Raw genomic sequence first — 21541 nt, 5'->3', positions numbered from 1 at the left:
AGGCTGAGCTCTGTCCATCTAATACCATAACATCAAGTTATTACTCAAATACTTTGTTTCAATTTTTATTAGGCAAACCAAATCCAAGAACTTTTCAGTGCCTTACTAGAGGGCTGCCTCACAACTGAACCATCATTTCTGGAGGGGAAGAAACCAGGGCTTCAGGCACATGACTGAAGTTTGGCCATGTCCCGTCATAAATGCTCCAAACGTCACCAGGGACCGAAGGCTGTGAACGTGAGAAGGGAAAAAAGGGTTAGAGAAGGGGCCCAGGCAATCCTAAAGCCTGAGAAAGATGTGCCCCCCGCCCTGGAGCCCACAAACCCAGGAGAGTTCAAGGATTGCATCCTACCGCCGCATTTCACTCAGCTCATCAGTCAGCTGTCAGTGCCTGACAACATGCAGGAGCATTAGGGATAAAAAAACCAGTCAGATCCTTGGGGCCAGGAGTGACAGTACAGTGGTTCTCCCACGGGATCAAGAGAAGGACAACCGCATCTTCCAAGGGCACAAATTGCATTTCTATAGGGTCATTTACATTACCATCAACATCCTACGACTTAGCTCAAGGACAGTGAGACGTGCAGTTTAGCCAAAAGCACACTGATAAGAAACAATTTTATTGCCGACTTCTAGCTTTCCTACCAGTAATAAGGGGACATCCTGAGAGCAAGAAGAGTTACGAGCGGTAGATCTCGTGTGATATGGGGTAGAGGGAGGGCTGCTTCGCAAATAGCCACAATCCACCCCTCCCGCCCCCTTCAAACCTCAGCGTGAGGACTTCTGCTCAAAACACCCTACGAGAGGTACTTCTTCAGCTCCTTCACCACCTCTTGAGGCTCAGGGAACTTGAGTTTGCGTGGGGGCCCCTTCTTAATCCCAGTCCAGAGCTCCACACCTGGGAAAAGACCGAGAGCGAAGTCACTTCGTCATGCACCAGCCTCTCCCCCCACATCCCGAGGTGCCGGCGGTCTGAGACCGGCGCTTCCCGCCTGCCCCCGGTCCCGGGCGCCCACTCACTGCTGCCGTCTGGGCGCAGCAGCGTCACCTCGAAGCTGCCCCTCCGAGGCCTGGCAGGATTCACTTCCACCGGAAGCTCCGGGGTGTCCAGGCGCAGCGCCTGGCTCAGGGCCGCGGCGTTGCGCCCGTAGACGCGTCAGCTCGTGCTAGGGAGAGGCGGGGAAGCTCAGAGGCCGGGGCCTCGGTGTGCCCTGGCCCGCTTCCCCGTGCCTCTCCAGGCCCCTCACCAATGCTCGATCACGACGGTCGCCTCCTCCACTCTCTTCCGGTCGCCCGCCGGCTTCTCCCGCTTCCCCGCCGCCGCGACCACCTCCGCTTCGGCCTTCCGCTTCCTGCCGCGGGAAGCCATGGAGCCGGGAGCCGGGCCGACCTGGGGGGAATAGGGTGGAGACTCGGACACCGAGGGGGCGAGGACTCCGGCCGCCGCCGCTCGAGCCCCAAACCACAGACCAGAAAACCCGCCGCCAGGCCCAAGCCCCTCCCTCGCTGCGGAAAGCGTGGCCGGGGCGCACACGTGGCCTGGAGGCGGGCTCTCTGGGCACAACCACTCAGCCCGCGGCCTGGGGGTGGGGGTGGGGCCCCGGGCGCAACGCAACCACCCAGCTGGAGCCCGGGGGGTGGGGGCTCCCTGGGCACAACCATTCTGCTCACGGTCGGGGGTGGGGAAGGGGAAAAAGTTCCCTGGACACAACCACTGCCCGCGGAGCGGGGTAAGGTACAGGCAGCACCCGACCGAGCCACCGCACTTCGGGAGGATCGCCGACTAGGTAGCTCTGAAAACAAGCCGGGCTTCGCACAGGCCTTTCTGTAACCATCCGTCCGGTTAAAGAGCGTGCCCCACGCCCCACCTCCTCCTTGGGAACCCGCGCACCAATCCCAAACCAAACCCACAAATTAACTTGGCGAGGTCAGGACTCTAAGATTATGGAAACTAGTCTTCCCCAACTCTCCCGGATCCTGGGAACCAATGCCAGGCAGGTGAGGTACACACTTCCTCTGCAGTTGCCAGGCCTTTCTAATAGGCTAGGAACACACAAAGGCGCAATCAAAAGGAAATCCCAGTCTTTATTATTGAAAACCATCAACTGGGTGTTGGGAGTAGGTAGGAGACTAAGTGAAACCTCATACCTGCCCAAGGGCGGCTTTCTCCTGAGCCCCACCATACAAAGGAACGTCTCAAACCTATTCCCTTTCCTCCCAAACTCCAAAAATTAGGGGGATTATTCAAAACTATCTCCAGTGAGTAAGCTCAGTGGTTAAAGGTTTCTCCTGGGGACCAATGACAAAGTTAGCCTTATTAATGAAGGCCACAGACCAAGCCAGAAATGCCTAAAGAAGTAAGGGTCCTTGAGGAAAAAATCCTAGTGCAGACTCCATACCTAGGCATTTTCTGTTAGGCTTAATATAATCTAGGCAGACTGTGCAGGTCCACTAAGAGGAAGGATGAAAACACCGCACAGTGGAGACATGTGAGTGGTGGACAGCAGCTGATACTCGGACCCAAGCTTGGAAGGCAAGCATTTCCTCCTCCATCATCAGAGATCTCTCCCTTCTTCCAGTGAAAGTTGGCCACAGCAGTGGAGGCCTTCCCGGAGGGTGCCTGTCAATTCCCTGAAAGCCTCTTTAAAATCAGAAGCAGCACCCTGCCTGACTGAGGCAGAGCCAAAGGGGAAACATAAATAAGAGGCCCAGGCCTCAGGCAGGGCCTGTGGTTACAAAAGGGGCAGGGCCTCAAAGGTGGCAGGGCCTCAAAGGTGAGGAAGCACTGAGAAGGCAGGGATTCTATTTGTCCTTCTTGCTTTCCCCCTCTGGCACTTCCGCGGTGGTTGGGGCCACAGGCTGCTCCTCAGGGATGTGATCTCCAGCCTTTGATAGCTTCTTGGCCCTTTGATACAGCTCATTCAGGTTGAATTCTCGGATCACATTCTCCTGCACAAAAGAGGTGCACACATTAGGGTTCCAGTTGGAAAGGAGAGTTCTTACTAGGAAGTCAGAAATATTTAAACACAGTGTAGGAGAGAAGGAAGGAGAGGACAGAACCAACTCTAACCTAACTCTCCCTTTCTGGGTACTGGAAAAGTCAACCCTGTACAGTTAGTTAAGTACCTGTTATGTGACCATCACTGTACCAAGAATTACAGCTACACTTGTAATGTACTCCACGAAACAACCCTGTGATCCACAGGCCTACAGACTGGGTACGAGGGCCTTTGAGACTGAATCGTAACTAATAACGGTTCCCCAGTACTAGCAATTCTGGCACATGGGAGAAGCACAACAAATTTGCTGAATAAATTCATGAATTAAATCTGGTAACGAGTGCCCTCTCTCAAAACTAGGGGGCATGTGGCAGAGCCAGGAATCAGAGTGGAGCTCCAAAGCCTACCACTGTTCCACACCCTTCTCCAAACCGTTCGCTCACTCTTTCAGATACCTCAGAGAAGGTCCAAGAGACAGCTCGTCCTTTTTTGTCAATCTGGGGCCGCCGCATGACCTCCTTGCCACCTTGGAATAGGATCAGAGTAGGGAGTTGCTTGGTAAGGGGCGACGTGCTCACTTTGTACCTACAGGGCCCAGAAAGTACTCTGTAAATGCATCTGTCTACGTCACTTAAAGTGATTTATTGCTCAGACCCTCTGTCCAGGCCTTTACATACCGTGTACTAACATCAGTGTAGCGTCCAACGTCCACCTTCCCAAAATTTAGCCCTGTACAGTTGTACCTGAGAAAAATACATTATTTAACATAGTGAAAGAAGGGAATGGATCAAGGGAAGAAGTCCACATATTTGGGGTGGGGGGAGAAACGCCGTTAGCTGGGGCACCTGGGTGGCTCACTCAGTGGGTTGAATAACTGACTCTTGGTCTCTGCTCAGGTCATGATCTCTCAGTTCGTGAGTTCGAGCCCCCCATCGGGCTTTATGCCACCGTGCGGAGCCTGCATGGGATTCCCTCTCCCTCCCCCCCATCTCTTGCTTGTCCCCTACTTGCGTGTGTGCATGCTTTCTCTCTCAAAATAAATGAGTTAACTTAAAAAAAAAAAAAAAAAGGCTTCAGTTGCAATGTGCAAAAATCAAGGCCAAAAACAATGAGAGGGAGAGTGTGGCACCTCAGTTCCCTTCCTCCCCCACCCTCTGCGGTACTCACTTGAGGGAGAGGTCAGCATAGATAGGAGCAAACGACTGGCAGTCATTAGACCAATTGGCAAAGAACTCCACGATCCAGGTGACCCTCCTGTCCCGCTCCAGCTCTTCCTGCCATACACAGGGAAGAAACAGTGAGCTGGACCACACGGGCTCCCGGGTCTGATTCCTCCCCCTGGCTTTCCCTCTCCCTGCACCGCTCCCTAGCTCTGGTAATGAACCGCAGGGCCCTTGACTTCCATTCTGAAGCACCGTTACTCCTCCTAGCGAGGAAAAAGCACAGATACAAGGTCACCCACGAGGGACCCAAGAAACAGGAAAGAGCACTCACATCAATGGTTTTGTCATTGAAGTACTTGATGTACTCAGGGCCCATATACAGGGGGGGCTTGCACGTCATCAGGAACACTAACCAGAAAAAAGATGTCAGAGGAAACATATAAGGCCTTCGGCAGGGGATTTACTTGCAAACCGACTCGAAGATTTCAGGCACCAAAGAATACACTTTGTGGACACACACAGACCATGGACATGTTTCTCTCTTCCTAAAGTTTCCGTAGATTCTTCTCACCTGAGCCACACACGTAGTTCATGAGGTACAACATACAGAAGAAGGGTATGTTTGGGGTCGGAACTCGGGTCCCACAACCAATCTCCTTACCTATGCAAAGTGTGATGTAAAGCAGGCCCATGCGAATATCCAGACGGAAGAAAAGAATTGCATTGGCCACTTTACTGAACATGAAGATGTTGCCTATATGTTGCTCCACAGTGACTGAAACACAAAGATGTCACAGGTCAGGCTGGGCTGCATACTCCTATATCCCGTTTGTCTCTCTTCCTGTGGTACTTTGGATTGGGAGAGGGGGGAGAGGATAAAAGTTCAAGATCAAATTCAGCCTTGGCGCGGAATGTGGGACTCCTTCACCAAATCATGCCCCTCGCATAATAAGAATGAAAGTACGACCGGAGGGCATTAGTCCCAACCTCGAGAAGCTGAGGTGCAGGCTACACTTACTAGATCTGCGGTTTTTCATCATCACAATGGCACTGAGGAACATCAGGATCTCTACTTCTCTCTGGAAGAGAACCAAAGTGACAGGAAATGCCATAAACAGAGATGATGTGGGTGGGGAAGGGAGCCAAAAAGGGAAGAAAACCCAGCAGAGCTCCACTCTGGGAATGGTGTCAGCAAAGACAGAAAAGAACCGGAGGGGCGCCTGGGAGGCTCAGTTGGCTGAACATCAGTTGGTAGAGATTCTTGATTTCAGCTCAGGTCACGATGTCACGGTTCGTGGGTTCAAGCCCCGCCTTAGGTGTCTCTGCTCCAAGCAGTGGTCCTGCTTGGGATTCTCTCTCTCAGCCTCTCCCCACCGCTCAAAATAAATAAATAAACATTAAAGAAAAGGGGAAAAAAAGGAAATAACTGCAGTCAGCTAAGATGTAGTGGGAAAACCACCAGTCAGGGTCCACCCCTGCCGCAAACTGGCTGGTGTCTTTCAGCAGATCACTTAACCTCTGAGCTTTGGTTTCCTTGATGGAACTGTATCTATTTGTTCAAATATCTAGTAATATCTATTACTGTGAGGATTAAATGAGATAATGGGTATGAAAGAGTTGCATAAAGCCTGGTACCATATAAAACTGTAAGACAGGGGTGCCTGGGTGGCTCAGTCAGTTAGGTATCCAACTTTGGCTCAGGTCATGATCTCACCATTCGTGAGTTTGAGCCCCGCACTGGGCTCTGTGCTGACAACTCAGAGCCTGTTTGGGATTCTTTGTCTCTCTCTCTCTCTCCCCCCCCCCTTTCAAAAATAAGTCAATAAAAAAAAAAAAAAAAAACTGGGGGTGCCTGGGTGGCTCAGTCGACTAAGCGTCTTCGCTTACCTCGGCTCACAGGTCATGATCTCGCGGTTCATGAGTCTGACCCCTGCATCGGGGCTCTGGTCTGACAGCTCAGAGCCTGGAGCCTGCTTTGGATTCTGTGTCTCCCTCTCTCTCTTCCCCTTCCCTATTTGTGCTGTCTCTCTCCATCTCAAAAATAAATAAACATTAAAAACAATTTTTTTAATAAAAAAATTAAATAAAAATATAAAAACTGTTAAGAAAATATAACCAACTCAGCGTGACCCTGGCAGAATAAAACTTTTCCAGGGAAACCTTCTCTGTAATATTTCATTAATACAGTATTTGGCTATTTCATTTGGGCGGGGGGGGGGGGGGAATTGCTTATGTTAAATCATTCCTCCCCATTCAACAATCATAGTGATAATCCAAGCACCTTTGACCGAATTTGAAAGCTGGCAGAGACCTCAGAGCTTCAGAAGCCCTTTTTCAGGATCCTGGGCTCCCAGTTCTTTCTCACTTTCTCAACTGGAAGGTCTGTGAGACAGACAATCATCACAACAAAGAAACAAACAAGGTTATTTCAAAGAGTAAAGACCACAGTGAAGAATAACAAGGACCATGTGAGAGAAAGCATGGGAGGCAGGGCAACTAGAGCTTAGATGGTCTGAGAGGGCTTCCAGACCTTTCTATTTACAACACAGGTGCCCAAATCACTATTTCAGACAGAGCTAATCAACTGTGATTTACAGCTGGGATTCAGGGACCTCTTAGGTCCTGGATTTTTAGCATCAATCTCCTACAAAAAGTAACTGACTTTAGAAAGAGACCTGTAAAGTGGGGGTCAGGGAATACAACAGACCCTACTAAATCATCCTGAGCAGAAAGGAGCAAGAGTTTTCACAAATGGAATTGGGTTAGAATTGGGACTTAGCAAATATGGAAAAATGAACTTAAAAAAAAAAAAAAGGACTGTGGTCTAGCAGGAGAACAAAGATAGGACTGTAAGGAATATTCTCTGAAAACAGAGTGGGTCAATGGCAAAGACTGGCTATGTATACTCCAAACCAGTTTCTCTTTCCTCCTGGGCGTACTTGGCAGTGAGATGCTCTCTGTCCACCTGCACCTAAGTAGAACTGTGCACCAGCACTCCTGAGTGGCGCGTGAGTGGAAGCGATGTGCCATGTCTGTGCCAGGCAGTAAAGAAAGCATGTGGCCTTGCATTCAGCCTTCTGTCTTGTCTGCTGGCTGGATGATGCAAGGATGACCATAAGGCAACAGAGTGAGACTGGGGTTCCAGACCAACAATGCAAAGCGGCTGCCCCTTTAGTTGTTCTGCCTGCTTGTTCCTAGTTTTAAACCTTTTATTATGGAAAGTTGCAAATACACACAAAAGTAGAGAGGACACTAAAAGGTAGCGGAATCTGCCACCCCAAAATATGCTACTTTCGATTATTCTGCGTAATAATTTTGGACTTAAAAGCAATTAAGAATAGATGTAAGAAAAGCTCCTTGGGACGCCTGGGTGGCTCAGTAGGTTAAGCGTCCGACTTCAGCTCAGGTCATCATCTCACAGTTCATTAGTTCGAGCCCCGCCATCAGGCTCTGTGCTGACAGCTTAGAGCCTGGAGCCAACTTCAGATTCTGGGTCTCCCTCTCTCTCTCTGCCCCTCCCCCACTCGCACTCTGTCTCTCCCTCTCTCTCAAAATTAAACACTAAAAACATTTTTTAAAAAATGGGGGGCCTGGGTGGCTCAGTTGGTTAAGCATCCAACTTCAGCTCAGGTCATGATCTCATGGTTCATGAGTTCGAGCCCCGCATCAGGCAGCTCAGAGCCTGAAGCCTGTTTCAGAGTCTGTGTCTGTCTCTCTCTCTGCTCACACTGTCTCTCTCAAAAATAAATAAACATTAAAAAAAAATTTTTTTTTAATTAAAAAAAAAAAAAAAGAGATAGGAAAAAATTAAAAGAAAAGCTCCTTGCCCTCCCTCTCTGTGTCTAAAAGCAGGACATAAATTTTTAAAGGTGTTCCTCCAACCCTCTCTACCAGGAAGGACAAAAGTTAGTCAACGGAGACAATTTTAGACCCTATCAGCCTGGAGACAGCACCAGAGGAACCTAACATAACTAATGGGACTTTATCTACCATTAGTTTACCTTCCCACAGTTTGCCGCCCTTTGAAGCCTAAAAGTTCTTTCCTTTGTCCGGTCATTTCTCCAAAAATGTATTACTCTTTGTTGAGCCAGAGTTCTTTTTTTTTTTTTTTTTTTTTTGAAAAATTTTTAATGTTTTTATTTATTTTTGAAAGAGAGAGAGAAAGAGAGAGAGAGAGACAGAGACAGAGAGACAGAGCATGAGCGGGGAAGGAGCAGAGAGAGAGGGAGACACAGAATTCGAAACAGGCTCCAGGCTCTGAGCCGGCAGCACAGAGCCCAATGAGGGGCTTGAACCCACAAACTGTGAGATCATGACCTGAGCTGAAGCTAGACACTCAACTGAGCCACCCAGGCGCCCCTATAAGCCAGAGTTCCAATCCACTTCTGAGTTAATTCATTTTCCCTGGGTATCTCCATGTACACGAGGTATACATATGAATAAACTTTATCTTTTAACTGCTTTTATTTTTTTTTAAGTAGGCTGCATGCCCAGCACAGAACCCAAAATGAGGCTTGAACTCATGACCCTGAGATCAAGACCTGAGCTGAGATCAAGAGTCAGATGCTTGAGCCATCCAGGGGCCCCCCTCTTAATTATTTTCAATCTGTCTTTTATTACAGGGGTCTCAGCTAAGACCTCAAAAAGGTAAAGAAAACTAATTTTCCACCCCTACAATACTTTAATAAATCCCTACTACTCAGATTTAACAGTAATGTTTTGCCAAAACGGTTCCATTTCACCTATGCTACCCACTTGTTTTGGAGAAACTTAAAGCAAATTCTAACTATTATCATTTCATCTATAAATACTTCAGTGTGTATCTCTTACAGATAAAGACTTCTGTTTTTTTTGTTTTTTTTTTTAAGGAACCTTTTTTTTTTTAAGTTTTGTTTTTTTTTTTAAGTAATCTCTACACCCAACATGGGGCTTAAACTCACAACCCCAAAACCAAGAGTTGCATGCTTTTCCAACTAAGCCTGCCAGGCTCCCCAGGACTTCTCCTGCTTTTCTTTCTTTCTTTCTTTTTAACAAACCAAAATAGCATTGTCATATCTAACACAATTAATAATTCCTTACTGTCATTTACTACTTGGTCCTTATTCACATGATACCAGTTATCTCAAACTGTCTCTGTACAGTTGCTTGTTCAAATAAGGAACAAGCAAGGAAGGTCCACACAGTACATTTAGCTGATGTGCTTCTCTGGCCTTCCTTTATCTCTAAAGGCTATCTATTCTTTCTTTTTACCCTAGGCTATGTATCTATCGAAAACACGCATCCAGGTGCCTGCGTGGCTCAGCAGATTGGCTGAGCGTCCCACTTGGGCTCAGGTCATGATCTCGAGGTTTGCGAGTTTGAGCTGCTCACTGGGCTTGCCATCACTGCGGACAAGCAGAAGCCTGCTTCGGAGCCTCTGCCCCACTCCCCCCACCTCTCCCCTGCGCCCCTCCTCCACTCTTGAGAGCTCTCTCTCTCAAAAATAAACAAACATTAAAAAAAAAAAAAAAGATAGTCATATGAACTGTCAACTTTCCCACTTTCTGGATTTGGCTGTTTGCAAACTGATGGTATGTATTCTTCTGATGATGATTTTCTATCCACTGTGTTTTTTATAAAGTGGCAATGAAACCTAGAGGCTTGCATACAATGAAATCCATGTCTTTTGCAAGAAATACGTCATTGGTGGAGTATCTAGCACCACCTTCGGCATCCCTTTAGAGATGGTTTTAGCATCCACAGATGATCGTTGCCTAGGTTTATTATTCCATTAGGGGTTGCTACCTGTTTTTTGGTTGGTTGACTGGTTTTTTTAGTAAGCTCTATGCCCAACATACAGCTTGAACTCACAACCCTGAGATCAGGTGTCGTATGCTCCACAGACTGAGCCAGCCAGGCATCCTTGCTAAATGATTTTTAAATTCTATCAGTCCTTCTGTATTTATTAGCTCAAATTTGTCTATTAAGAAGTCAACATTCCCTTAGCAATTATTTGGGTACTCTGGAGACAATATATACAGAAAATGCAAAATGATTGATTCTTTCCTTTTATTTAATAAAACAGAAATAAACTTTTATTAAGTCACTGAAAATCTGAGGTTTACTTTTTTAGAAAATATTTTATTTATTTTTGGGAGAACAAGGTGGGGAGGATCTGACGCCGGCTCTGCACTGACAGGCTGACAACAACGAGCCAGATGTGGGGCTCGAACTCACAACCCGTGAGATCACTACCTGAGCTGGAGTCCACACTCAACTGACGAGCCACTCAGGTGCCTCTTGTTATTTATTTATTTTTATTTAGCTGTTATTGCTAACATTATTTACCTTAATACCCTAACTTCTCAGTCACCAAGGTAAATCAGTAAAACATGGGTTTTCCAGGAAAACAAACACTGGCTATAAACTCTAAGTAAAAAAAAAAAAAAAAAAAAAAAAAAAAAAAAAAAAAAAAAAAATCTATTAGAGAAACAGTAAAATACAAAAACTCCAGTATTTTGCATATTATTAAAGGAGAGTATACAAAGAAATTAGTTCTATAAAAGGTCCCTACACTTATTAAAATCTTTGCTACTACCCACTTATGTCTTGTATCTTTGAGTCCCATTTTGGTTAAATCAGTATAGAATACAGTGGTCCTCCCTTATCTGTGGTTTTAGTTACCTGCGGTCAACCTCAGTCGGGAAACACATCATCCTCTTTCTGACTTATCAACAGAAGGTCAATAGTAGCGTAATGCTATGTTACAGTGACTATGACATTCACCTCACTTCATCTCACCTCCCTTTATCATCCGATATCATCATCAGAAGGATGAGTATAGTATGGTAAGATATTTTAGGGGAGGGAAAGAGAGAGAGAGACCACATTGACATAACTTTTATTACATTATATTGTTATACATGTCCTATTTTATCATTATTGTTGTTAATCTCTTACTGTACCTAAATTGTAAATTAAACTTTACCAAAGATATATATGTATAGGACAATCCATCATATATATAGGGCTCCATGCTATCCAGAGTTTCAGGGAACCACTGGGGGTCTTGCAATGAATATTTACTCCCCACTCGCCTCAGATATACAGGGGAGGGGGACAGATGGACTACTGTATTAGATAAAAATAGGATCTTCTAAAGTAGCATGGGTACACTTGAGCTAATTAGGAACACTAAGGACAGAGGAAACATGAATGAGTAAACAAGGAATGGAGGACAAAAATAAGGAGTGGGTTCTGGTAAACGTCAAGACTCATTTGGGGGTCTGAGAAAAAGACAAAACCCCAGGTTGACCCTCCTCCCTCAGAACACAGCTGCTGTTGTACAGCAGAGAGAGAGCACAGAGCTTCAAGTCATTTTTCTGAGCGGTCTCTCCTCTCCTACTCAGGAAGTACAGCAAGAGGCTTGAGATAGAGTTCTTTACAATTTTGTTTTTTGTTTTTTTTTTTTTTTTTTACAATCCCTTTTTAACAGACCTAACAACTGTGTTCATTTTTACATCCCGAGGACGCAGGGCAGCGCCTAGCAGATAGTGCCCACTGTGGAAATATTAACTGGACTAAGAAACGGCTGATAAGAGCGTGCAGGTGCTATGGCCAAAACAGTGGTTTCAAGTCGCAATCACTCACTAGCTGACTCACTAGTGATTAGTTTGGCAACTCGCCTAACCACGCCGAGATCAACTTCTTCATCAATAAAACGTGAATACTACTACCCGCCTTGTTTATTTCACTGGCTCGTCAAGAGACTTTACATAATGGGCAGTCCTGTAAAACACTGTAAATGTGTAGAGTTTGGGTACGGCTGTTGGCCAGCAGGAATGCTGAGACAGAACCAGGACTCAAGAACACTAAGAGCTAGCCTGCTGTGCAGGATATCCTGTTTTCCCGTCTTAATTAAACATGAAGTGGTTTAGGCTCGATGATGGTCCAGGCCCTACATTCTAACAATCCGTAGGTCCGCTACAGGCTGGGAACCTCAGGTATCCTCAAAAAGGTGAACCTCGAGGCTCCCGCATGCAACCGCTGGGGACAGGGACAGTCAAGGTCGCGGGGTCCGCTCACCCAGTCAAAGTCACACGGGTTGCCGTCTTCGCGTTGCGTGGGGAGACTGTTGCAGAGAGGAGGTAGCTTCCTCACGAGTAGGAATGCAGCAGAAAGCAGGGCTGACAGGAGATAGTAAGGTCGGGCCAGCCAACGTGAAAGTCGTGGCACCGAATACACCAGAGCAATTAAAGGTGCGAGGACCGCCATCTTCCCGGCCCTTGCGGCGCCCGCCGCTCTTCAGCGTCTGTAGGTCCGGCCCCGCCTCTCTCACCATTGAGACTGCCATTGGGCCTAGTCTCGGATGCACCGCCTCTGTGCCCGGAAGTAGATCTCTCATTGGACGCTGCTGCAGGGAAGCAAGTAAAAGGGATTTAACACCTTATTGGTCGATCTAGCTGTCGCTTTTTCCACTTAAGTCATTTTATTGGATATGCGACTGTCCCGAACGGAGAACTACAGAGAAGAATTTAATTAGGTTAGATAGCACTTCCTGAACGTTCTCATAAAGCGACGGAAGTAGTTGCAGGAAAAAGGTAGGCGGAACACCCAATGAAAAGCGGCTCCTGAGGAAGGGGGCGGGACACCGTGAAAGGATTGTCCAATGAAAACTACCGACGCCAGACACCGGGACAGGGCCGGGGTGGAGGAGACGATGGAGAATTTCTCGGCGCTGTTCGGAGCTCAGGCTGACCCACCACCGCCCCCAACCGCACTCGGCTTCGGACCAGGGAAGCCACCACCTCCGCCTCCCCCTCCTCCGGGCGGGGGCCCCGGCACGGCCCCGCAGCCCACCTCGGCCACTGCCCCGCCCGGCGCCGACAAGTCAGCGGCTGGCTGTGGTCCCTTCTACCTAATGCGGGAGCTGCCAGGTGAGTACTAGGCCCGGCCGAAAGCAGCCAATCAGATCATAGTGAGGAGATGATGGGCGTGGCTCTCAGCCGGCTGGCGGAGGTGTTAGGTAACCTAGGCAACGCGTGCCAGGACCTTGGTGCTCAAAGTGAGTTGGAAGGGGTCTGAGGATTCCCACCCCTTTGGATGAGTGACGTGAGTTTTTGGCAGGGATTGGGAGGTGGCAGAGAATAAATTTCCGTGACCTTTCACACCATATCTGGCTCTGTGCCTGATACTGGTTCATGGTTGCCTAAAGATTATCCAGAAGTTGAGTTTGGAACTCGACAGTCCTCATTTAACATCCCTGCAGACCTAAGGTTTTCCAAATCTGCCACAAACTTGCTGTTGGTTTAGGCAAACTTGCATGCTGGCAGTAGGCATGTTGCTGTCCTACTCAGGGCCTCCACATTTCCTTATCTGTCCGAAGGAGCGATTAGAATTGAACCAAAAATTTGCTTTGCTGGAGCACCTACTATGTACCAAGCACTGTTCTAAATGCGTTAAGGTTCAGCTGTGAATAGGGTTGACAAGATCTTTGCCTTTTCTGGAGTTTACATTTCAGAGGAGGAGGCACAGAGTACCCTAGATAACATCAGATAATGGTTAGTGCTAACAGGAAAAAAACTGGTAAAGAATTGAGGAGGCGAAACTACTTTAGCTAGAGTGATCAAAGAAGCCCTCTCTGAGTAGATAATTTCTGAGCTTAAATGTAAAGAGTCAGCCATGTGTGAGGGGGAGAGCTAAATCAAGATGCAAGAAACGAGGTCAGAAGCCCTGCTGTGGGGGAAAAGCTTGGAATATCTGAGAGTCAGAAGACCAGCTGGACTCCAGTGAAGGTTCAAGGGAAAGAGTTACAGGAGATGAAGGTGAGAAGGGCAGGGAGAGGACTTTGATCTGAAGTTCAGGGGGAGCCATTTTATTTGTTTGTTTTTTAGTACTCTCTATACCCAACATGGGGCTCAAACTCATGACCTGAGATCAAGAGTCACATGCTCTACTGACTGAACCAGCCAGGCGCCCCTCAGGGGGAGCCATTTTCACACAGGAAAGTGACATGATCTAATTGTTTTAATCACTCAAGCTGCTACATTAAGAATGGAAAGTGGAGGGGCGCCTGGGTGGCTCAGTCGGTTGAGCATCCGACTTCGGCTCAGGTCATGATCTCACAGTCTGTGAGTTCGAGCCCCGCATCGGGCTCTGTGCTGATGGCTCAGAGCCTGGAGTCTGCTTCTGATTCTGTGTCTCCCTCTCTCTCTCTCTCTGCTCCTTCCCTGCTCATGCTCTGTCTCTGTCTCAAAAATAAATAAAAACATTCAAAACAAAACAAAACAAAACAAAAGAATGGAAAGTGGAGGTGGGGGAAAGTGGGGAAGTCAGTCAGAAGTTACTGCTTAGTAGTCCAGGAAAGAGACGACGGTTTGGACTAGGCAGTAGCAGTGGAGGAGAGAAGTGAACAGATAGATACAGGATAAATGTTAGGGGTGGAGCTTATAGGAACGAAGGATCGAATATAAAAGTAGAGAGGAGGGGCACCTGGGTGGCTCAGTAGGTTAAGCTTCCATCTCTTGGTTTCGGCTCGGGTCCTGATGTCACGGTTTGTGGGTTCGAGCCCCTTCAGGCTCCACGCTGACAGTGCAGAGCCTGCTTGGGATTCTGTGTTCCTCTCTTTCTGCCCCTGCTCCGCTCGTTCTTTTTCTCTCAACTAAAAACTAAAACTAATGATAATAATAAGAAGAAAATGTAAAATAAATAAATAAATAAGTCTTTAATAAAAGTAGAGAAGAATTGAGAATACTTGTAAATCTCTGGCTTGAATAATTGGGTGGATGGTAGTGCTGAGACCAAGAAGGAACAAGTTTGAGAAGGTGGAAATCAAGAGTCATTTTGGACGTGTTCAATCTCCCAAGTGTCTTTTTTTTTAATGTTTATTTTTGAGAGAGAGTATGTATGTGCGTGAGTGGGGGAGGAACAGAGAGAGAGGGGGTCAGAGGATCCGAAGCGGGCTTGAAGTTGACAGCAGCCAGCCGGATGTGGGGCCTGAATTCACTGTGAGATCATGACCTGAGCCGAAGCCGGATGCTCAACTGACTGAGCCACCCAGGTGCCCCTCCCAAGTTGCCTTTCAATTCCTCCCAAGTCCTACTGCTACATCTAGAGTTGAGAGAAATAATAATGCATATTGGTACAGTGCCTTGAAGTTCACAATGCAGTTATATACGTATGTAATAGAGTTTAATACTTAGAATAGCCCTTTCAGGGCCCCCTGGGTGCCTCAGTCGGTTGAGCATCCAGCTCTTGGTTTTGGCTCAGGTCATGATCTCACAGTTCATGAGTTCTAGCCCTGCATCAGGCTGTCTGCTGTCGGCACAGAGCCTGCTTCGGATCCTCTGTCCCCTTCTCTGCACCTCCCCCGCTCGTGCTGTCAAAAATAAACATTTAAAAAAAAAAAAAGCTGTTTGAGGTAGGCATTTTATAGCTGGAAAAAAAAATTGAAGCACAGAGAGATTGACTTTCCTTTGGTTAGTGGTTGATGTCTACCAGAAGTTTCTCCAACCTTATCTATTCTGATGGTACCTGTTTGTATCAGTCAGTTGATAGAGATATTGAATAGGTTTTGGGCAAATGCTGGGTATGTAGGAAGTGGGATATGTGGTGAGAAGGGGAGAGAACTAATATGTCTAGTCCTTGCTTTTTTTAAAAAATGTTTTTGATGTTTATTTATTTTTGAGAGAGAGAGAGAAAATGAGTGGGGGAAGGGCAGAAAGAGAGGGAGACACAGAATCTGAAGCAGGCTCCAGGCTCTGAGGGGTCAGCACAGAGCCCGACATGGGGCTCAAACCCACAAAACATGAAATCATGACCTAAGCTGAAGTCTGGCGCTTAACTGACTGAGCCACCCAGGCACCCCTAGTCCTTGCTTTTAGAGAGCTTATTTTACTTAGGGATATAAAATATGTGGTTTAAGGATAGTGTCTATATTACTTGTCAAGGCTAATCTCATTACTTTGTGGTCCTGCCTCACATACAACTAACAACTACACGATGGGGGGCCCTGGTTGGCTCAGTAGGTAGAACATGCAACCCCTGATTTTGGGGTTGTGAGTTCAAACCCCACGTTGGGGGTAGAGTTTGCTTTAAAAACAAAACAAAACAAAAAAAACCCAGAAAACTACATGATGGTTTTAAAAATGTTTACTATCCAAGATGACAGAAAGAGTTGTCACTTGAGCCAGACCTGGAAAATTCATATTGGTGAAGAAAACTAGAAAAGATGGTCTTATAATTACATCAGTATAAAAACAAATTTCCTAAAAGGAAACAAAATGAGCGTGTTTTTCAGGAGATGATGAGACTCATTTGGATGGATCAGAATTTGGCACAGGGGAGTAGTGGTTGATCACACCCCAAAGCTTACAGTAAGATATGTTTTATCGTGAGTGCCAAAGGAATTTGAGCTTTTTTCTTAGGGTAATAGTACATCATTGAGATTTTTGAACTGCGTAGTACTGCTTCTAAAAATATCTGGAGAATATGGGTGCCATGTATTGAAACAGAGAAGCCATGAGTGAGGTGGGGAGTATTTAGAGTTTAAAAAGATGAATCTGGGGGCACCTTGCTGGCTCAGTCAGAAGAGCATCCAGGGGTGCCTGGGTGGCTCAGTTGGTTAAGCATCAGACTTTGACCTAGGTCATGATCTCGCCATTCCCAAGTTCAAGCCCCACGTCAGGCTCTGTGCTGACGGCCCAGAGCCTGGATCCTCCTTCAAATTCTGTGTCTCCCTCTCTCTCTGCCCCTCCCCCACTCACGCTCTGTCTCTCTCTCTCTTTCTCTCTCTCTCAAAAATAAATAAATGTTAAAAAAAAAAATTTAAAAAAGAAGAGCATCCAATTCTTGATGTTGGGGTTGTGAGTTCGAGGCCCACGTGGGGCATAGAGATTACTTAAAAATTTTCAAATCTTAAAAAAATTTTTTTTAATTCAAAATTAAAAAATGAATCCGCATGAAATTGACTAAGAGGAAGTTGGAAATGCAAGATTAGTTTTTAGGAGGGGAGTCAGGGCTGGAGGGAGAGATTTATAAATCACCTTCGTGGAACTGACAGTCAAAACGGGAAGTGGGGTGGACGCGTAAAGTGTTCCAGAAAAGCAGGAGTGCCTTCTCACCTCAACCTTGAGCATGACCACCTGGAAGAGGAGAGCCGACCAGGGCGGGTGGGGAAAGCAGGGCACTCTTATGGCAGGAGGCAGTGCCTAGTTTTGAGGAGCAGTACTGTGGCACTGAGTCCCCTGCTGTTACAGTAGACCACTCCTGAAATGTTTGGCATGAAAAAGAAAAAAGGGAAGAAGGTAGGGCCTAGGGGTATGGAGGGGAAAATACCTTGCTCACTTAATAGTTACTGAGCACTGAAGTGTGTACTGTGTTGGGCACCGGCGACACAGGTATGAACAGGAAAGACCTGGTCTCGGCCCTCAGGGGACTCCCGGTTCAGAGCCAGAGTTTTTCCAAGTGAATGATTATGAACAAGCCACTCTTGTCATTTGTATTCTTCGTGTTCGTCATAACCGTAGATGAAACTGTAGGCAGGCTAGACAGCTCCACCCTTGCCTCTAGATCCTTACTACTATTACTAAACGTATTACTAATACGTTTCTATTCTTTGAAAAAGGTCAGCCGTGCAATATTTGTACTGATAGTGCCTTGCATCTATAGAATATACTTTTCAATGTTTTCATTTAAACCTTGAAAAAAATTAAGTGTGCTTAAGAGAGCTGTTACCCCACTCCAGAGATAAGAGGAAACTGAGGCATAGAGTATGACTAGGATGAGAATCCTGTTTGCTCAGCTGCTAATCAAACATTTCTTTTTTCTAGGCAAAGCATTATACTTTAATTAGGAAGAATAGAGACGGTGGTAACAAGTTAGGCAGCAGTAGCTTAAAAAAAAACCCATTTATTCCCTATGTAATTAGTGGTTCTTGCTATTAAAAAAAAAAGAAAGAAAAAAAAAGGGGTCCTTGACCAGAGACATTCAAGCCATTGGGTCATATTTGGCCCTTACCTTGCTTCTAGTTGAGCTCTGAGGTAACATCCTGCTGGTGTCAGAGAGTATAATTTCTCGCTGTGAAAAGCACTTGGAACTGTGTTTAGCCTGGAGTAAGGATCATGTAAGTTACTACTGCGGTGAGTGCAAGGAGGGGAGAGTGTCTCCTTCATTGGGGAAGAACAATTTCCATGTGCCCTGTTTGGATTTTTGCCGACTTTTCTCCTTCCCATTCCAACCTACCCTACCATTCTACAGTAGTATATTTTTTAGTGTTTATTGTATGTTATTTCATTTTGCTGTTTTTTACTTTAAAAATAAATTTAAATCTTTGTAATGCTCACCTAAAAGATTCTTTACAGTCCTTCACTTTCCCTGTGGGGTTCTTAAAAAAATTCTTCAGGGCGCCTGGGTGGCCCAGTCGGTTAAGTGACCGACTCTTGATTTCGGCTCAGGTCATGATCTCACGGTTTCATGAGTTCGAGCCCCACATCGGGCTCTGCACGCTGACCGTGCACAGAACTTGCTTGAGATTCTCTCTCCACCTCCCTCTCTGCCCCTCCCCTGCTCGCGTGCTCTCTCTCAAATAAATTTTAAAAAATTTCTCTTGGGACTGATTTTTTTGTTGTTGTTCTTCTCCCTGTGTCCTCTAGGTAGCACTGAGCTGACAGGCAGCACCAATCTGATCACACACTACAACCTGGAACATTCCTATAATAAATTCTGTGGGAAGAAGGTGAAGGAGAAGCTAAGTAACTTCCTGCCTGACCTGCCAGGGATGATTGATCTGCCCGGTTCCCATGATAACAGCAGCCTCCGCTCCCTCATTGAGAAGCCCCCTATTCTTGGTGGCTCTTTTAATCCTATCACAGGGACCATGCTGGCTGGCTTTCGCCTCCACACTGGCCCGGTGAGTCCCCTCCTGGGGAGGAAGAAGGCACATGGGGAGGCCTGAAAGGCATGGAGGTGGTTTTTCTGTCCAAGTCTGTTCCTTCATAACTTACTGAGCAGAACAGATGATGGGAGCAGGGGATCTCCTCCCTCTTCTCACCTGGACCTTCCTTTGCTTCCTTCAGTTGCCAGAGCAGTGTCGTCTGATGCATATTCAGCCTCCCAAGAAGAAGAATAAACACAAGCACAAACAGAGCCGTACCCAGGATCCTGTCCCCCCAGGTAAGAAGCAGTTCTGTTCAAAGCCAGAAAACCTGGATCTGGTTGGACCTTCCTCATTTAAAAGGCCAGAGAGGTTCCTTACACAGCCCTGGACTCCCAAATTCTCCTGAAACTGATCTAAAGGTAATTAGTGTTCCTTGCAAGTAGGTCTCCTGGGCAAGTAAAAACCTGGAACCGTGCTTTAGCAGTGCCTCCCTATGCTTTCTGGCCGCTACAAGAACAGCAGTTGCCCTTGACTAGGTTTTCCTGTGGTCTTTTGAGTTCCTAGCAGTAAGGAATTTTGAGCTCTGCAGGTAATAAGCACATACTCTCCTACAGAAACGCCATCTGATTCTGATCACAAGAAGAAGAAAAAGAAAAAAGAGGAGGATCCTGAACGGAAGAGGAAGAAGAAAGAGAAGAAGAAAAAGAAGGTAGGGTAGGGGCCTGTTGCTGCAGCCCCCCGGAATCTCCCCACTTCACCCCGCCCCCAGTAGGCCTTTGCCTCAGCTTGGACCCAGGATTGAAAACCCAGGGCACATCGGTTTTTTCCTGTACAGCCCTGATCAAGGCCAAGGCTACTTCCTAGTGGTTCTTACCCTTCCTTCCTTGTCTTCCCCAGAACCGACACAGCCCAGACCACCCAGGCGTGGGCAGCTCTCAGGCCAGCAGCAGCAGCAGCCTCCGCTAACAGGGCTCTACCAGAATGGCTTTTCCTGCCTGACAAAAGCTGCCTTCCAGGCTCGGACACTGCCTTGGGAGCATCCCCTGCAACCGGGACAGAAGCCAGCTCCTGCTGTGCTTGACTGAGATTAACGCATTATATGACAGAAGGGCCATGCTTTTGTTAAGGCTCAGCCCGGTTGGCTTTCTCACGGACCTCTCTTCCTCTCCCAGGAAGCTTTCTTTTCATCTCTTTTGTGCAATTGGTCTGATTTAGGACATTGCCTCATTTGTTAGGGTTTTTCTTTTTTTTGAAAAAAAAATTTACATTTATCAAACTGGGTGAACTGTGGCTGCCTATTAAGAGGTAAGTGCCTTTCTGTGTGAGTCAGGGTTTAAGCCAAGGCATTCAAAGATCAGAGCGAATTTGGGTCTTATCATTATGTTATCTCATTAGCAGGCAGGGAAACCACCAGAGTAAGATCTGGGAGCATGGTCACAAGTGAGGCAGAGCTTGCTAATACCTGTCTACAGCAGACACATAACACTCTGCCCACAGTGTTGAGAACCAAGCACCTGGATGAGGCTCCAACTGAAGAGTTAATCCAGTTAAGTCTCAACTGTCTTCTGAGTCAATCTTGCATTGAAACAGAGTCGCCAACTGAAAAAGCACCCACAGTCACCAGTGTAGTTCAACAAGGTTAATTCCTGGTCAAGCCTGTGATTTTTTTTTTTTTTTTTTTTAAATAAACCTCTGGCAAGCAAAGGTAAATGTTCTTCTCGTCTTCATAGGAGTCTTTGAACTGCCTCATTCCTTAATTAAGACAAATTATTTGGCTGATTCGAAAACATTTCTAAGCTAAGATAGCAACAAAAAGGCAGCCTAAACCAGCAAAATGTAATAGAAAACCCAAGCTAATGTAATCTGACTTTAAATAAACTTGACACAGAAGAGTTAAAATCTGTTGCCATGAGCCAGGGTTGTTACTTAGATCAGTAGGTGGAAAACCACTCGTTCAGCAAGTTTTAATCTAGGATATCAGAGCAAGAGCGTATATACTTAAGTCATGGACAGCGAAAATAATGGGTTCTGGTCAATTGCTGGAGATTTAGTATCTGAGGAGGCCTATTTAAAACTAGGGCACAGCCTTTTTGCTTCTGACAAACAGAAGAGACAAAGTGAGATACCAAATTAAAGTGCCAGCCATATCCATCCAGTCAGTCCGCCTCTAACAGGCTTTTTCATCCCTCGATCATCCACTGTCTCACCTTTGGCTACATCCAAAAAGGGCTTTACTTTCCAGAGACAAAATTTTATATTAAAGAACTGTGGCAGTCAAGATTCTCTAAGCTTTGAAATGACCAGGAGTTTTGACGGTCACAAAAGACTTTTCAGGAATTTTTAAATTAAATCACCAAAATAAAAACAGGACCTGTCCTGTAACGTTTCAAGTAGTTATTTTCACTATAGTCCTGCCTAAAGGTGAGCCAGGACAAGAGAAGCTTATGAGGTTTTCTTTGTAACTTCCCACCAGAGACCATTCACCCTGCCTTAACCAGACAAAATAACACAAGTCAGGGGGAGCT

General features: G+C 46.4%; 3 protein-coding genes across 3 annotated transcripts; 1 reads left to right on the top strand and 2 right to left on the bottom strand.

Annotated features, from left to right (window-relative positions):
• Positions 1–49: 49 nt before the first annotated feature.
• SELENOH (selenoprotein H) lies at positions 50–1553 on the bottom strand. Its single transcript, XM_042957360.1, has 4 exons — positions 1248–1553; positions 1021–1166; positions 768–898; positions 50–229 (listed from the first exon to the last, which is right to left on the bottom strand). Exons 1-3 carry the CDS (start codon positions 1367–1369, stop codon positions 798–800), a joined length of 369 nt encoding a protein of 122 aa, XP_042813294.1. The 5' UTR covers positions 1370–1553; the 3' UTR covers positions 50–229; positions 768–797.
• A 512-nt stretch (positions 1554–2065) lies between these two features.
• On the bottom strand, positions 2066–12463 carry TMX2 (thioredoxin related transmembrane protein 2). Its single transcript, XM_007092626.3, has 8 exons — positions 12227–12463; positions 5181–5241; positions 4824–4937; positions 4494–4570; positions 4167–4273; positions 3677–3742; positions 3455–3584; positions 2066–2949 (listed from the first exon to the last, which is right to left on the bottom strand). The coding sequence occupies exons 1-8, from the start codon at positions 12413–12415 to the stop codon at positions 2803–2805; spliced, it is 891 nt and encodes a 296-aa protein (XP_007092688.1). The 5' UTR covers positions 12416–12463; the 3' UTR covers positions 2066–2802.
• A 266-nt stretch (positions 12464–12729) lies between these two features.
• Positions 12730–21463, top strand: MED19 (mediator complex subunit 19). The gene is made up of 5 exons (XM_042957359.1): positions 12730–13077; positions 18793–19049; positions 19216–19312; positions 19631–19725; positions 19914–21463. Exons 1-5 carry the CDS (start codon positions 12810–12812, stop codon positions 19980–19982), a joined length of 786 nt encoding a protein of 261 aa, XP_042813293.1. The 5' UTR covers positions 12730–12809; the 3' UTR covers positions 19983–21463.
• Positions 21464–21541: the final 78 nt, after the last annotated feature.

The sequence above is a fragment of the Panthera tigris genome, chromosome D1, assembly GCF_018350195.1.
Source record: "Panthera tigris isolate Pti1 chromosome D1, P.tigris_Pti1_mat1.1, whole genome shotgun sequence".
Taxonomy (NCBI): Eukaryota; Metazoa; Chordata; class Mammalia; order Carnivora; family Felidae; genus Panthera; species Panthera tigris.
This window is presented reverse-complemented; position numbering and strand designations above follow the sequence as displayed.

What these genes read in the sequence shown, in the direction of transcription:
- TMX2 (XM_007092626.3), bottom strand. Translation starts at nt 12,415, where the DNA reads ATGGCGGTCCTCGCACCTTTAATTGCTCTGGTGTATTCGGTGCCACGA. An exon ending in TCAATGACAAAACCATTGAT is followed by an intron (nt 4,274 to 4,493) that starts GTGAGTGCTCTT and finishes TGTGTATGGCAG; the next exon opens with GAAGAGCTGGAGCGGGACAG. An exon ending in TATGCTGACCTCTCCCTCAA is followed by an intron (nt 3,743 to 4,166) that starts GTGAGTACCGCA and finishes TATTTTTCTCAG; the next exon opens with GTACAACTGTACAGGGCTAA.
- MED19 (XM_042957359.1), top strand. Translation starts at nt 12,810, where the DNA reads ATGAAAACTACCGACGCCAGACACCGGGACAGGGCCGGGGTGGAGGAG. An exon ending in CCTAATGCGGGAGCTGCCAG is followed by an intron (nt 13,078 to 18,792) that starts GTGAGTACTAGG and finishes TGTGTCCTCTAG; the next exon opens with GTAGCACTGAGCTGACAGGC. An exon ending in AAGAGAAGAAGAAAAAGAAG is followed by an intron (nt 19,726 to 19,913) that starts GTAGGGTAGGGG and finishes TGTCTTCCCCAG; the next exon opens with AACCGACACAGCCCAGACCA.